Here is a 16,978-nt window from a genome sequence, read left to right on the forward strand (position 1 = left end):
CCAGTGGCACTGCAGAGGCGTTACTGGCAGGTTGCTTTGATAGCAGCCTGGTTGCCCAGTCTGAAGACTAGGTTGCTTTGATAGCAGCCTTCAGCTTGCCTGTAAGTTGCATCTGTGTTTCTTGGCAATACCTCATAGATTCTCTATGGGATTTAGGCAGGGCTGGACTGTTTAATCCTGTAATGTCTTCTGAGAAGCTCCTTAAGTATCACTATGATAAATAAGTACTTGTGTGAATGCTTCCCAAACATTGGGAACATCAGATATCAGTTACAGACATCAGGATTTATATACTGTGTACCCGATTATTGATACTTGCTAATTCATGATTCATTCATTACATAACTTATTAGAGTATTTTACAAAGATTAAAGAGACTAGATCTAATTCTTTTACCAAGATGCTTTAATAATAAAAAGTATTGATCCCTTTACACCAAGTTGCCAGTTTATTACATGGTATCTACTTACTGACCATTTAACAGATTCACCAACCATACAGGCCATTTTACAGTTCTTTAAATACTGACTAACCCATCTGTTGCTCTGTACAATGTTAGTCTCTCTATACACTGTCAATGAGTGAAAAAGGACCTTCAAAGAATCACTGCTTAACAGATATTTGTGTTGTGGTTTAGTCCCAACTCAGTAGTGACACTTACACTGTGGTTTTTGTGGCACTAGTGCAGCCAATAAGGAAGGTGTGTCTAATAAATTGGCCAGTAGGTACATGTTAACCTGATACATTTGACAACTGCACAGTCATACATTCTTTCAAAACACATTAACATTGACAGGAAGGTCAACTACCAAACACACATACTGAAATAAATCAAAGAAGGCAGGTTCATTACTGTGTGGCGTAAATGCATAAAATCATTACGGTCACCTGATAAGCCAAAGAGTATGGCGGTTATACTCTCCGCATTTACACACGTCATCATTGCCACGTGGACTCCGACAATTAATTCATTTGATTAATTAATTCGCCACATACAAATAGGCGTGTGCCGATATTACATTGTCATATCACAATAAGTGAAAGATTTATTCATGGTTACAATAACATCATATCAAGTTAAGAAAATAAAATGCTTATCTGGACCAGTTCTCACAAGCATAGCAGCATTTAAACCGAAAAGAAAACATGTCTCATTCATGATATGAAGAATGCAAAAGAAATGAACCATCATACTGAATGAGACAAGGTTAATTCCTCATGAATGTAATGCAAGGATGGTTATAATAGCTTTAAGGGTCCATGAAAACATTAACTTGAATATTTAGCTATACTGTACACCCTATTATCGGCACATGCCTACTTACAGTACACACAGACAGAAGTAAGGCAATTACAAGACATAAAAGTGCTTGGGGATTCTTTTTTTTTTTTTTTTTTTTTTTAGAAATTGTCATCACATACAAAGCGAGGTTATGCATAAACATGAGGTTAAACCTCTGCACAGAATCCTGTCCCTTTGGGCATTTATAGAGACAAGAACAAATGTTTCTTAACACATCTACATTTGAAAAATTGGGTTCTAACATGGCACTGATCAATCTACACACTTATGTACACTTAACTGATGACTACACAACAGGGGTGGACAAATTAGGAGCCAGCGACGAGCGAGTTTTTATGTCCAGGCTTTAAAAAAAAAAATTGTACTTCTTACTTTTAGTTTGGTGTGGATGATTAACAGCTACGTAATCATATGACAAACTTCACTGCTGTAACTATAGCACATGCTTGAAATCCCACAGCATGCTGCACTCCACACATTCGCAGAGTAGCAATTTGGATGGTGAGAAATGTCCTTTTTTTCTAGTAGGTGGATTACAAATTACAAAAGAATTTTTTTTTTTTTGCGCTACAGTATGCTGAAACACTGATGAAACAAAGCAATCTACACTCTAGTGCAAAGCTGTCGTATAACTAACCTTCTGCTAGCACAAAAAAAGCTAACCAAAAGCCATGGGTAATATTTATACTGTGATTTGCTGAAAATACATATGTAGGAAACGTTCAACTTTATGTATGTTACAATTTTATTAGGTGATGATAAAGACTACCTGGGTCATATGCATTTTTCGTTTCCTTATTCTCTATTCCTGAGATTAATAAACTTCCTAACTGTGCTAGGAATCTGGGCAATAATCTGGAGTTTCCACTTAACATGAGGGCTGGCTAAGGAATAGATCATTTGTCCACCCCTGTACTGAAGAAGTCATTAAATTTTATAAAAATCAATGCAAGATCACTGCAGAGGGGTCTGTGCACTTGTGTGTAACCAGATTTTCCAGGCATTAGCATGGGTAGAAGATGCTGTAACTTGTGATGGGTTTGTCTCGCGGTAGGTGTTCTATTTCATTTGCGAGAGGACGGTTATTGGAAATCACACTAGTATCACCTCGATGTTTCCACGCCAAAAAAGCTCCATATTAAGTAAATAAGGAGGTTTCAGTCTAAAAGTAAAAGAAAATGTTTAAGGACATATTCAGTAGCAAAAACAATAATATACTACTAGGCTGCGCTTAAGTGCTGTTTTAGGAGCAGAACATACAGTATGTAAAATAAGATGATGGATACATTACATTACAGTGACTTATAAAACAAAGTATATGAAAGTTTGCTCTAAGTAGATAGAATTAAAACTTGTACCTGGTGCAATTTATTGTCTAGAAAAGATGGTATATAAATGTGTTATGATGCTGGTTATACAAGAAGAAATCAAAATAAGGCATGAGTGAGCTTAAAGCACCCATTAACACAAGAGCAGCTCACCATATTATCTGTTTAGAACATTAGGCCACTCTATCCCTAACCAGCCAGCTCCCTTAATCTCTTAGGATGTCTAGAATCCACCTCATGCACCTTTTATTTAAGAGTAAAACTGACATAAAATGAGTCCCTAACTATACGTTGAGCAATTGCATGAAGAATAACAGCCCTTGCTGTGAACAAAATTAAGAAATGACATTGGAAGGGACTAGCTGGATCTTTCCTCAGGCTCCACTTGGCACTGGACGCTGGTGTGCTGATTGGCAGTGGGGCTGTATGGAGGCGGGTCATCGCTGATGCTCGAATTGTTGCCCTCTGGGATTGCGATGCTCTGAGACGTATCTGTGTCATCATTCTGAGCAAACTCGCTGTACGGAGGAGGCTTCAAGTCATCCGCTAAAGCACAAAAAAAGAACAACACTGTCATTCTGAAGAGAAAATGTACGCTCCATACGTCCAAGTGCATTATGCAATAAATGAAATTCTGTGACCACGAAAGAGTTGATATAGTGGATAATAGTAAATAAGAGTGGATAATGAAACTAGCATTTCTCTGACACATTGCAACAAACTGAATAAAACCTTTTTGCTTAAGCTAATGATATCATTACACACACTAAATAACAGCCAAATCAATGCAAACATTTTTCTTGCTTGCATTTGCTCGGTTTTAATGCTGTGTGTAAATAAAGTAGGTTCTTAAAGCAAATGGTAAACTTGGTTTTTTTATATAGTATTTATTAGGAAACAGCACAATTTTAGTATGTAATGGTTTAGCTTTAAAAGTAACTGTTTACATTTTTGTGGTGTGGTAATCTAATCGAAATATGAAAGGGCTTCACAATAACATGGTTTTAATCAACCATTTAAGAAGTTGAATTTAACATGTTAAAAACTTTTTCAATGTACACTAATTAGCCAAAACAATAAAGAGCTTCTATGGATCAGACTTGCCTTGTACTTCAACACAGGACAGCACAGGCAAAATATGCTAAATTGGAATTTGGAGGGCAAGTCAACATCTTGAAAATTCCTTAAACTATTCAACGTAGCTCCATACATAGAAATCTGTGTTTAATCACACTTTTCTATCTTCTTATTCTACTCCCATTAGGGGTCACCACAGCAGACCATTTTTCTCCATTTAACTGTGACTCCAACCTCCCACATGTCCTCCCTCACCATATTCATAAACCTCCTCTAGTGGCCACCCTCTTTTCCTTCTGCCTGGCATTTTCATTTCATCCTTCCTCTTCACATACCCAAACCACCTTAATCTGGCCTGTCTAACTTTGTCCCCAAATCGTCCTACCCGCACTACCCTCTAATACACCTCACTCCTAATCCTGTCCCATTCCTTGTCACTCCCAAAGCAAATTGCAGCATCTTCGGCTCTGCCATCTCCTGCTCTGCTTTCTGCCTTTTTGTCAGTGGCAACATCCCAAACCGTACAACATTGCTGTTCTCACTACTTTTCTGTAAACTTTTTCTTCCATTCTTGCTGATTCCCTCATAATCAGCATTAATGGGGTTCAGCACTTTGTGCTACAGTAGTAGCGTCTGTGGGGATTGGACCAGACAGGCTAGTTTTTGCATCACTTGTGCATTAGTGATGCTTCAGTGCCCATGACCTTGTTTTTGGTTTACTGGTTGTCCTTCCTTGGAACAGACCTCCTTTTAGGTACCAACTAAATAGTTTGGTCTTGGCATGACTGGTGACAAGCTGTTCAGCCTCAAATATAGGCGATTTTGTGTTAATCATAAATGTGTTCCCAAGTAGCACAGAAAAGTAAGTGCAGGTTCTAGAGAGGAGACTGGCTGTGTTTTTGGAGAGGAGGGGTGGCATCCTTGCACTCCCATAGTAAATTGACACTAGCCAAACCGCACGTTTACCTTCTTCCCCTTCAAGTGTTGAACATAGTTACAAGACAAATTTTGTAATCTGTCGATTATAATTTTTAACTATAATATACCCCAAATATAACTATATACACACACTATACCCTACAAGACCTGCTGTACTGACTCAGTCGTCTAGCTTTCATAGTCGTCTAGCTTACACTTGCCAGTTTTTCCTACTTTTAGTACAGTAACTTTGGAAACTGACTGTTCACTTGCTGCCTAATATATTATACCCCTTGCTTGGTTTGACTGGTGCTACTGTAAAAAGCAGTTTTATACACGCAACCTGCCAGTGGCTTTTTGAATTTAGCTACACAATCCTGGCAATTGCATGAACGTCTGCGTGTTTGACTATAGCTATGAATGTGCTAAGAGTTACAGCAGAGGTTGAAATGTAACATGTTCATGCTGTAATGGCCTCACAGGGCAATTCTGTCCTCTGAAAGGAGAAGTCCTACATATTTGTAGACTGACAAACGATTAAGAGTAAGGAACATTATCAGGTTGAAAAATGAGTGACGGTACAAGGTAATGAAACGGGGTACATTGTAATTTGACATCAGTGATGTCACTGTTCATTCATTAATATAGCATTTCTACCAAAACTTATTACTGTTTAATATGTTCAGTTGATGCTATTCTGTATACAAAAGTCCCCAAGTTTTAAAGTATGCCGTATTAGCATTTTGTTGTGTTTAACTTTTAAACATAAAAAGTGATAAAAATCGTTTCAGGCAGTTATGACTGTTTCCAAAACACTTCTCCAGCCTGTTGAGCTGCTCTTTGTGTACATGAAGCAACAGGCGTACATTATCACCATGACTCATGATAATGTTGAAACACTGGCTAATACTAGCCTAATCTTCAGATTGTCTCTTAATCCTCTGGTCCTCGTGTAAACTCACGTTCCTCAGTTTACCATCTCATTCCAATTAGGAGCTGCTCAAGTCTTTGTATAAACCAACATGATTATCTAATAATAAAATAACTGAACAGAGAATAATGTTTAAAAAAAGAAAAAACTGAAAGACCATTAATGCTTCCATGATATTCTCTATGACCAATCTCTTTCCTCTCTCTCTCTCTCTCTCTCTCCATATATAAACTAAAAACAAGTTCAGGTGTGTTTGCTAGGGAAAAAAAAATAACAGTAATCTGCTGGTCTATGCCGGGAAACAATGGCACCGGTATTAAGTGAATACGAGTCAAATTTTGATAGTTTGCTTTCATTTATTGAAACGAAAGCTGGACAAACAAGGATAATTGAGCAAGGAAAATATGTTAGGATTTGCCATGCTGCTCCATGTCTTTGTCTAGGTCAAAAAGACATCCAACCCACCTATAGAAGTCTTAAGGACTAATAGTTAAGCCTAATAAATTTACTTCAATGTAATGAATTTGACTCATTAAAATCAACAGATCAAATATAAATGTCCTGCTGGGTTTATGCTAATCAGAAGTTTATGACAAAAAGAGCTTTTTCGATAAAGGGGAAAAAACAGTTTTTAAAATAAAGTTATCTGCACATTCATTATCTGATAAAAGGGGAATACCTCATGAAACTCACACATGATCATCAACTCATTTAAATAGCACTTTGCACAAAAAGAAGAAGCAAGGTCAGCAGACTGAAATATTAGCGGAACACAGGCCTTCCCACAATAACAATAGTAATACAATTTATAGTAAAACAATAATAATAGTGGTGACCGACCATCACTAAATCACCTTTCCTACACTGCAGCTTACGCAACTTAATTGTTAATATACACAGTACAAGGAAGCAATCTCGTAGTATTTTTAAAGTCACTTCCTTTTACCATCTTCCCATGTAGAAATCTGGTACGGTCATCTTTAACTTTCTGAAGTGATGTTGCTTATTGAAGTGCTTGAAAACTGTAGAACTTGAAACATGATGTAACAAGGGAAAAACACGCACACAAAAAAAATCATTAAATAAAACATTATTTTACATAACCAACAACAGGTTTTACCTCCAGAAACCGTCTCGTATGGAGGGGGCAGGTCCAGATGAGAGAGAGATGAAGATGGAGGAAGAGAAACAGATGGCTCACCTACAGAGCCGTCATCCTGAACGCCATACCAATTTGGCCAAATTGATCTCTAAAAAAAATTAAAAGAATTAGCGCAATTCCAACTATAGTACAAGTTCATTTTTCATTTTCATTAAACTCTTCAGTTTGAGAGAAAACAGAATACACAGACTTTGTTCAGGGGAGAGATGCAACAAGCTTTGTATAGCTGAATACTAAGTAAAAGTAAAAATATGTAATAAGCAAGAGGGATAAAAGTGATCCAAGATATTCTGGATTAATGGCCTCCTGCATCATATCTGCTGAATTATTTTCTCTGGAGAAACCATTTCCATTTCATTTGGTTGAGTTAACTTTAAACGAAGCACAACATAGCTTTTTGTTTGTATGTTAAACTTCCTGGGCTGTCTAAAATACACTGCTTGGCCAAAAAAAATTGCATACTCGAAGATTTCTTTGACTGCCTTTCGCTCTGATTTCTATGCGCAGTGTGATGGGAAATTCATGTCTGAAAATTATATTTCATGCACCTATAAACACTTTTTCAAAATTTTTATCCTGGAATATGTCTGTCCCATAAGAGAAGAAAAAACAAGCCCACAGATGTGAAACTCTGGTCCTTAAATTCAGGTCGTCAGCAGACTTCACTGCCACACGACGTTGCTAAGCCTAGACCTGGCTAACTGAAGCAAGCTCAGATCATACAATTTTCATTATTAAACACAGCTGTAATTTTTACTGTCAGTTTTTACCACACATTTTTAAGAAACATTTTAGTGATTTCCATTCATGATTTCTTTTCTGAACACATTTCTTCCCCAAAGTTGATGGTGTGGCACATTCTATACAGCTTTTTATAATGTGTTGCGCAGTTCTTAATCTAATTCCAGTCATTTAACATCACCTTAATTTTTTTTAGTGCCTGATGAAGTCAAAAAAATTGATGGTCAATAGGAAAAGAAACCATTGCTTCTCTTATTGAAGGTAAATAACCAGACAATATCTTATTAAATAAAATATACCATCTATAAACATCCTTAATTAATTAATTGACATAGCACACTTACGTTTTGGTTCTCGCACATCTGATGCAGGTATGCTCTTCCTCCGACAATAACAATCTGGGCATTGCGTGGATTGCTGAGATATGCTGCCAGCTGCCTCTGTCTTGAGCGGTACCAGCAAACGTAGAAGAAGATCTTTATCATAATAAATATTATGACAACTCTGCAAAGAGAAATATAGGCATGTTAATAAAGCTTCATTCAAAGTAAATCAGACCAGCTTCCTAAAAAAACATAATATATATATATAAATACAGGTACTAATGTTGTCTGGCACAAATTAGAGTTGATTTTCCAATTACAGAATGTCTCAAAGTGATTTATACGAACTCTAAAGTTTTTCATTACTGGCTCCTCAACTAATATTTTGTAAAAATAAAAAAAATAATAATAATGAACAAACTTGTTGGTATAATCAAATTAATAGCTTTTAATTTCCAGGAAACCTAATGTAAAGTAGGCTATTCAAATATTTGCAGAATACCAAAGTGTTTTACCCAGCCAAGCAACAAATTAAATTAATGTGCTGGAAAACCACCAGCTGCCAGAACAGCTTTTTTGGAATGAATCTGGCATGACCACAGTTTTAATAAAAGCCTCCACAACTGAGACAATTCTCAGTCTCTTCACATTATAGGAGAACTGAATTTAATTCTGTACACACTGGTAATTAACTGTTCATACGTTGCCCAGAAGACCACGGTTAATGTTATTAAATAGCAATCATGGATTTAGGTTCCATTGGGCTTTAAGGTAAGGATAAAGCAAGCAGAACAATAAACAGACAATTCTTACTTACATGTACCAGTACAGCTCCATAGTTTCTCTTCAGTCTGAATCAGTCTTCATAACCAATCTTCTTCATAATCTTGAGGCTGGCTAAAACAAGAACAGAAACGATTTACTGTTTAAAACTGAAACAAGTGAAACGTTTACTGAAAACTTTTGTTACTGGCGCTTGTCCTTGTGTGCCTTACAGTATCATTTATTATGTACTTTAATTTTACATCTTAAAATGTATGAACAAATGTACTTAAACAACATTTCCCCCTTCCATTTTGCATAAAAAGACTGAAAAGAAAGCACAGCCTTTTCCTAGCACTGACACTGAAGTTTTCTTAAATAGATATAAATAAACATCTTAAAGAAAACTCTGGAGAGCTCTTGTGGTCACGACCCAGAATCTAAAAATTTACGGCAATCGTGCCTGCCAAAGATGATACTTCCAGGACAAATAATCATAAATAACTAGTTTTTTTTTCCTCCAAATCAACCTATTGTATGATTTGAGGAAAGAGCAGTTTAACAGGAAATAAAAGATAAAATGGGGGGGCTACTAAAATGTAGCCTTATTTAATCCCTGCATCTATAACACAGGTACAACCATAGCAAATACAATACTGGTACATAAGGCACAACCCTAGCAAATATAACTGGTACATAAGGCAAGGAGCTGTTCATGTTGAACCAGGTATTTTAATTGTGCAGAATAACAGAACACAGTTATAAGAATAAAAAACTAACTTCATATCTCTACATAATATTTTGCTACATCAGCACGTTTTGTCCCAGCATTTCACTACTGCTGGGATATCATTAAAATAGAACGGTTTCTCAGTACGCTGCAACCATGATCACGTCTTAGACACTGGCTTCCCAGAAACTGTCTTAACGGTCCAAAAAATGTGGAAATGGCTTGGAACAAGGTCAGGACTGAATGGGGGATGTAGCAATAACTCCCTAATTGAGTTCCCGTAATATGCAAGTGATGTTGGTGAATGATTTGTGTGTACAAATCCCACAGACACATGTGTGCGTCTCTTCAACAGGTTGGCAACAAATAATCAGTTGATTTTTAGTGATTAGGCATTCCACTCTCTGAATGTACTGAAACGTCATTCACAGATGTAAAGCCTTCTTAAAAAAGTTGGCAATATTCAAATGTTTTACTGCGACAAAGAGTCTCATCACTGTGCTTGCAGTCTTCTATAAGGGTCAATTGGTTTTACACCTTCAATCGTCACAGGTCCAGGTTTGACTTGAACGCCCCTTATCATTTTGCCTAAGAGTTCCCGAAGCCATGGTTGCTTCATTTTATTTATCTACTTTGAAACAAGGACATATTACAGTGTAAATATGTTAAGAAAACGTGTGCAATTAAAGGTATATAGAAGAACTGTTCAGCCACAAAACCACAAACCTGGAGTTTCCTCAGAGTCTACATTTTAAAACCATGGTTTTGAATCTTTGTACACACAATTCCCCATCCTAAAGGAATGTGTAAAAGCTACGACAACCTGTCTAGTAGATTAGGAAAATCATTACAATATTAAACAAGTAGGCCACGCTATCACTACGACGTCTATGTTCAAATATACCAACATTTCATAGTATTAAAACGATCTATTTCGTTTATAAAACATGAACCTACTTAAATCTTAAGGAAATTTTTCTAATTTCCTTTAAAAAAAAAAGTGGAGGGGTATTTTAATCTTAAAACACACAGAAAATGTGCAAAAACCACTCGAGTCTTAATTAATCGTGTTTTTGTAGTTAGCATTAGCTAGTCTAGCTACCAATGACTAGCAAGAGAAGCTTAGCCACTTAGCTTTACAGAAGCACCCTTCCGCATTTCCTACTAAATTGTTAGTACTTCGCTCCTCTTTAATTCCAATTTATCTCCACAGCTTGCCGTTTAAAATCAATTAGATAACGTTTATCGAATTACAAAACAAAAAGACTTACCTCTCGCCGCGTTGCTCGTTATCTACAGTCCATTAGCCGTTAGCATTGCGTTTGTTTATTTTCCAGCTAAGCGAGGAATGTGACTCGTGTTTAATAGCTAAACACACCGCGTGTAAGTAGTCGTAAAAAACAGCGACACGGTTCTGCTCCTCGAATTATAACCCTGTTTTTCTTTTTTGTTTGTTTGTTTTTAGTTTAATAAGTTTTCGAGACACTATCACAGAGCTCGTTTTCAAGAGCTTACATTAATAAATCTTTGTGCATGGGTAAATCAGCTTCCGTCACGGAACACCTCAAACCATGGGCGCGTCTCAAATCGCCAGCTTCTACATCAAGTGTGCATACTAGGCGTTCAGCCATTTTCTAGGCTCTGCAATCGACTTGTCCAAGACGGTTCTTATTAGAGATGTGAATCACCAGTCACCTCCTGATACAGTATTATCACGACAACTAGGTGCCGATTCGATTCCACTAAATTCCACTAGTATCGCGATTTTATAAATACCCTGATTTGATAATGCAATTGTTTTAAGAGTTTGTTACAACCTTTAAAAAGCTTAATGAGTAATTAAATGGAGTCCATTCCTTATCACATTAGTTTTATCACTTAGAAACCAAATGCAGCATTTAAGCAATACAAATTAACTTCAAATACAATAGTTTAATACAATATTATTAACAGTATTATGCACTATTATAATGTATCTATACAGTCATTGCCAATCAAATTGGAAAACAGCCATTTCCGGTCACTGGCCTATCGACCTGTTAATTTCTATAATAAATGTAGAAATAATTTAAAAATATCTCGATCCTTTCGATCCCCATCTCTAGTTCTTATCATTTTATTGGTTTGGTTAGATAATTATCAGTAAAACGATTAATAATTTTGGTTGGAAATTTAATCCAATATGGCACAGAAGCCATTCGACCTATCGAATATAGCCAGTTTAAGTTTACACTTTGAGTGTTGCATCTACTATCTACAGAGGGAGCCAGTCGATTTGAGACACACCCCATGCGTCTTGTAAAACGAGGAAGAAGTGGGCTAAAATCCAAAGATGATGCATTTCCCGATTAACTTTCAAAAGAAAAACACCACATTCATTTAACAATTTTAATGCATTATTGAGTAGGTGGATTGTTGTAGTGTAATGGACTATTAACTAACATGGGACAAAAAGTTTATTCAACCTTTATACTGTATTATTAGATACAAAAAAACCTAAGCAGATATTGTGATGACCGAAACCCATATTATTACCCATATATGGCAAAGCAGAGATCATTCAGAATTCTGGTTCTTGATTTTATAAATATGTGACTTTTATCCTGTCACAAGCATTCATCTTAAGATTTACAAAGATTGAAAGTATATTAAACACATCTGGAATCATATCTGTTAAACCATATAACAGGATAATCAAACGTGTATTCAATAAATTTATTGCTTCATTGTTCATAACAGAAAAAATAATGTGCAATACCGCCCCCTGCTGGATTGAAAAAAGTTCCAGATTTTCAGAGGATTAAGAAAAACCTTATATCAAAGTTCTGTTAAGAGCAAGTCAGGTTTCATCAAGACATATGCACAAATCATTTATTTATATCATATATTATATAAGTGGCATACATTATTTGCATTTAGCTATCCAAATCTGTGTTTCAAATGAGTCTCAAGTTCAGTTTATTCCTTATTCCATTGACCTGAATGAGCAATTAAATCAGCTTTAACATAGCTAGCTGACCAAAATCAGGAAAAAAAAAATCACAAAAGCACCATCAAGCTAAACCAGATACATTATGGAATCTAAATAAGAAACTATATAATTCCATGTTGTTGTTTTTTCAAGCCTCAGCATTATTCCAATTAAAATGCTTTGACAATGCTGCAAGTGAACCAGTTTTACCAATGAACTGAAATTGTTTCACACTTTTACAAATCTTTCAGAAAAATCTCATCTGTTGTCCTCAATCACGATGGTCCTCCTGGGATACGTTTCCACCTCCACAAATATGTAGCGGAATTCATATTTTCCACTTTCAGGATTCTGGAAAATTAAGAAACAAAGTACACTTTCTCAGCACAGCAATGGCAATGACATGAGTGTGTGTGGTTTGTGAATTGTGCTTTAAAAATAACTTAAGAATCGACCTTCACCTCTTGTGATTCTGAGTGCACGGTGCCACGCAGTCCCGGCTCAGAACCCTCGATATAGAATTTCAGCCTCATGTGCTTCTGTCCGTCCTTCATATACTCAATATGACTATGGAAAGACCACATAGGTACATAAGGTTTTTTAAAATATAAATTTTATATACAGTACCAGTCAAAAGTATATACAGTACCAGTCAATTTTATATACAGTACCAGTCAAAAGTTTGGACACAGCGGTTAAAAGCTTGGACACAAGTTTGAATTAACTTAATATATATACTTTTATTATTATTTTTTTATTTTTTAAAACTATAGATATACACATATGACATTAGGTAATTAAGAAAAAACAACAACGACAACACAGTCAGTTGTTATTTTTTAGCTGTTCTGGTATAATTTTTGTAAAAACATTATTTTCAAGCACATCTGCAAACCCATCAAGCACAATGATGAAACTGACTCTCATGAAGACCATCCCAGGAATGCAAGACCAAAACATATCTCTGCTGCAGAGGAGAGCTTCATTTAGAGCCTCAAAAATTACAGCACCTCGTATTAGAGCGGTTATGAAGGCTTTAAAGAGCATAAGTAGCAGACACATCTCAAAATCAACTGGAAGGAGATTTTTGCATTTTTTGGACAACTTCAGCAATGTAGAAACAAATAATCATGATAGACCATGAAATTAAAAGATGTGTCCTACTTTTTACTGGTAGTGTAGATTTACTTTTTTCTGTTTTAAGCACAGCACTGTTGCATCCGAGTGTTCGCAATGTGTTGATTAATTTTTTAGATCAGCAGCTCTGACAATAGGCGAGCTTCAATTTAAAGCATGTAACATGCAAGGACTTGTAAGCTGATTAAAACGTTCATAGGTTGAATTGGAAAAACATTCTGTGAGAAGAGATTTATGTAGTTATTTTGAAAGGAGAATTGCTGTAATATGACAAACTGAGGGTTTTTTTTTCTTCTTTTTTTCTATATTGCTAACTACAAGAGAGATGAGAAAATGTTAAGGCAATGACTAACTATAGTTGGTATTCTTTAAGTGATACTAGAAGTGTGCTGATTGGACGTTCCGCAACATAAAATGTATCAATAAATAAGTATTAATAAATAATTTAAAGTATAATGTGATATTTTGAATTAATAAAATAATAAGAAACATTGGAACATGCCTTTATAAAAAAAAAATAATCAACTTTGGGTAGTAACTGTAACTCTGTGTCAGTCTCCATCACATCACCACTCTGTTAATCTAAGGAATAATAATTTACCAATGCTAACAATGTTTAATTTATTAACGAACAGCATGTTTATTTTAATGGTCTATAGCTAGATTTAATGTTGTGGAACATCCAAGAGACAGGTTCCTTTCTTTTCTTACTAATGTTATTTGGCTACAAGTCCAGTCCAGTCTAACCTTTAACTGAAAAAATGGAGAAACCTTCTTAGATTTTTTGGAGATTTTTTTACTGTACGTGTCCATGTGTATTATCTCTCACGGTATACAATAAAACAATAGAGTGTATTCATATTAAAGCATTGTATAATCCAACTAGAACTTTTTTTGCAGTTATACAGAAATAAAACAAACCTTCCAACCAACTTCAGATTTAAGAATTTACCTGTGCTCTGGTATTAGTTGGTTTAGCAGCATGCCTTCAGAAGTGTTTTATTTACTACATGACAGATTAAGCACCGCTTCTCATTACACATGTATTTTTTCATGAAATGATTCATTATTTAATAAAAGTTAAATACTGATACACATTTACACTAAAATCACAAAACCTAAAATCATATACCTAACTTGCTGTCTTCGTCCGCGGCGTGTGGTCTCGCCGTAACCTTTAATGGGCTCACCAAAAGCTCCAATCACCTGTAACCCACAGAGAGTAAGAAATAAAATCATATTAGTGCTGCACAATTCATCACATAAAAATCGAAATTGCGATGTGGACCTGTGCAATTATTTAACCGCAATTTATTACTGGTAATTCATGCATAGTCAAGAATTTGTGTACAGTTTGTAAAACTGTAAAATTATTTTTAGCCAATCAGCTTTAATATAATAAGTAATATTATTTTAGGTTGAAGTCCACGTACCTAACTTATTAATACAAAGAAATAAAATCTTTTAAGGTTGAGTATCGTATGCCCTGTTTACACTAAGCTGTACTTCTTTCATTGCCAGCCGGTAATCAAAGAGTGAATCACATGAGAAATCAAAAAAGTAGATTGGAATGTCTCCAGCTCGTTAAAATGAAAGGTTTCATAAAGTTTCAAGACTAGTTTTGTAACACACCAATAGATTGCAGCACAAGGCTGCATGCATGCACAGTCTCAGGAAGCACCGATCTTCACAAGTCAGTTCACCAAAAGACATCATCCTGTGTACATAGGGAGCTGTGCAACTGGTGCTATACTGACCATGTGCGTTACCACGTCTGCTTTTTCATCATGGACAGCAAGTTAGAACAAAGACCCAATGTGAAACTTTGCACCAAGCTGGGCAAATCACAGAGACGTTTGACATGATTCGACAAGTTTGCGGCAATGCTCGAGGTTTTTTGAGTGGCACACGGGCTTCAAGAGCTGAAGAACATAACGAGCAATCTAGAAGACCTTCGATGAGCTCAACCATCCGAAAATATCGAAACAATTTAGCAACTCATACCTCATGACCGTCAGAGAACAATTCACAACATTGCTGCCATTGTCAGTGTGTCATACGGAACAGTTCAGGCAATTTTCACATATGATTTTGAACATGCGCCATGCTGCTGCAAAGTTCGTTCCCAGGCTGCTGACCCAGGAGCAGAAGGAACATCACGTCGAAGCCTGCCAAGAACTGAGTCAGCGTGTCATGGGTGACTCGTCCTTCCTGTCGAGGATTATTACCAGTGATGAAACTTGTGTGTATGGTTACAACCCTGAGACAAAGCAAGAAAGAGGAAGAGCTAATCATCTCCACAACCGAAATGCTGCATGCTCATCCATCTTTTTCGGCAGTCGCAGCATTGTGCATCAAGAATTCGTCTGATGGATGACATATAGTGACCAGATCTATGGCACGTAATTCTCAAAACTTTTTGATACCCACACATATTATCTAGAATAGGATGCTCAGGAAGCACGATAAGTTGTCCACAAACTTTTGTGAGTAGTGCAACAGTAAGATTACTAAGACTTACTCTTACCTCTGGGTGTGTCTTGCATTTGTTAAAAGCCTTGCCATAGATTTTGCTCGGACTTGATGATGAGAACAGTTCTTGAAAGATGACATACAGAAGTCCTCCTGTGAGGAATGAAAAAGTGTCCATGGTTATAAAATGTAAGGAATAAACAACCAGAAATTTGGAGTGAATCTTATTAGCTGGTAACTTCACCTGTAACTCCAAGTCCAACAAGCACCACAATCAGATATGTGAAATCTCTCCCAGCTTGCTTCACTGGTGGAAATTCATTCATTTGGATTAAATAATTTTAATAATAATTGTTAGTATAGTATTTTGGTATTTTATTACCTTTCTGTGCGGCAGAGAGGCTTGAAGAAGGCTGGCTAGTGGAGACTGACGTCTCCTTTTCTCTCTGTTGAGCCTGAGCTTTATTCCTGCACTCAGCTCCAGTGTGGACATTTCTCACCTGAGTTAAAACACTGTTAAATTGCACACAAGTCCACTGAGGACATTTATTTAACCGGATTACAGCAGGGTTATGCAGATGCCAAACTGAGGGAGGACATGTGGCATTAACACGATTTAATATCTGTACGCAGTATGAGGGTTTGCCAAATCGGGATAGCAGTGAATAAAGCATTATAACCGCTATTATCTAACGTTAATCTTACACGTCTAAGCGAAGTCCTTTAGCAACAAGAGCTAACCGGGTCTAACTAGCTCGCGTCGCTAGCTTAAAACTATTGCTTAGCTATAATATTAAACAAACTACAGTGAAGGGGGAAAAAAAACACTTTTATTTTAAAATTATAAAGCCATAGAAGCTCAGCGTTGCTCACGTTTGAAAAGACCCGTACTGTACATGCATTGCCATAAGAGTTAGTTTCCCCTTCAAAATCGTAGCATGTTAAACCTCTTAAAACTGAGCTAAACGCTAAATAGGAATGCTTAGGACAATAGGGATCATTTTACTGTTTGTATTGTTCTTATAATTTCTCTTAATATTATTAATATTAAGTGCTAGGGTATTTATATTTAATTTAATCAATTTGTATCTATTTATTTTAGCTAAAAACCAAAGCGTTTCCG

At 36.2% G+C, this 16,978-nt stretch overlaps 2 protein-coding genes across 2 annotated transcripts; both read right to left on the reverse strand.

Moving 5' to 3' along the window:
• Nucleotides 1-387: 387 nt before the first annotated feature.
• On the reverse strand, nucleotides 388-10,847 carry si:dkey-118j18.2 (uncharacterized). Its single transcript, XM_053488076.1, has 5 exons — nucleotides 10,547-10,847; nucleotides 8,601-8,680; nucleotides 7,805-7,964; nucleotides 6,678-6,807; nucleotides 388-3,177 (listed from the first exon to the last, which is right to left on the reverse strand). Exons 2-5 carry the CDS (start codon nucleotides 8,618-8,620, stop codon nucleotides 2,990-2,992), a joined length of 498 nt encoding a protein of 165 aa, XP_053344051.1. The 5' UTR covers nucleotides 8,621-8,680; nucleotides 10,547-10,847; the 3' UTR covers nucleotides 388-2,989.
• Nucleotides 10,848-11,688: 841 nt separating this feature from the next.
• timm21 (translocase of inner mitochondrial membrane 21) lies at nucleotides 11,689-16,756 on the reverse strand. The gene is made up of 6 exons (XM_053487488.1): nucleotides 16,238-16,756; nucleotides 16,100-16,162; nucleotides 15,911-16,008; nucleotides 14,516-14,589; nucleotides 12,708-12,813; nucleotides 11,689-12,597 (listed from the first exon to the last, which is right to left on the reverse strand). Exons 1-6 carry the CDS (start codon nucleotides 16,527-16,529, stop codon nucleotides 12,505-12,507), a joined length of 726 nt encoding a protein of 241 aa, XP_053343463.1. The 5' UTR covers nucleotides 16,530-16,756; the 3' UTR covers nucleotides 11,689-12,504.
• Between the last annotated feature and the right edge of the window lie 222 nt (nucleotides 16,757-16,978).

The sequence above is a fragment of the Clarias gariepinus genome, chromosome 26 (genome assembly GCF_024256425.1).
Source record: "Clarias gariepinus isolate MV-2021 ecotype Netherlands chromosome 26, CGAR_prim_01v2, whole genome shotgun sequence".
NCBI lineage: Eukaryota > Metazoa > Chordata > Actinopteri > Siluriformes > Clariidae > Clarias > Clarias gariepinus.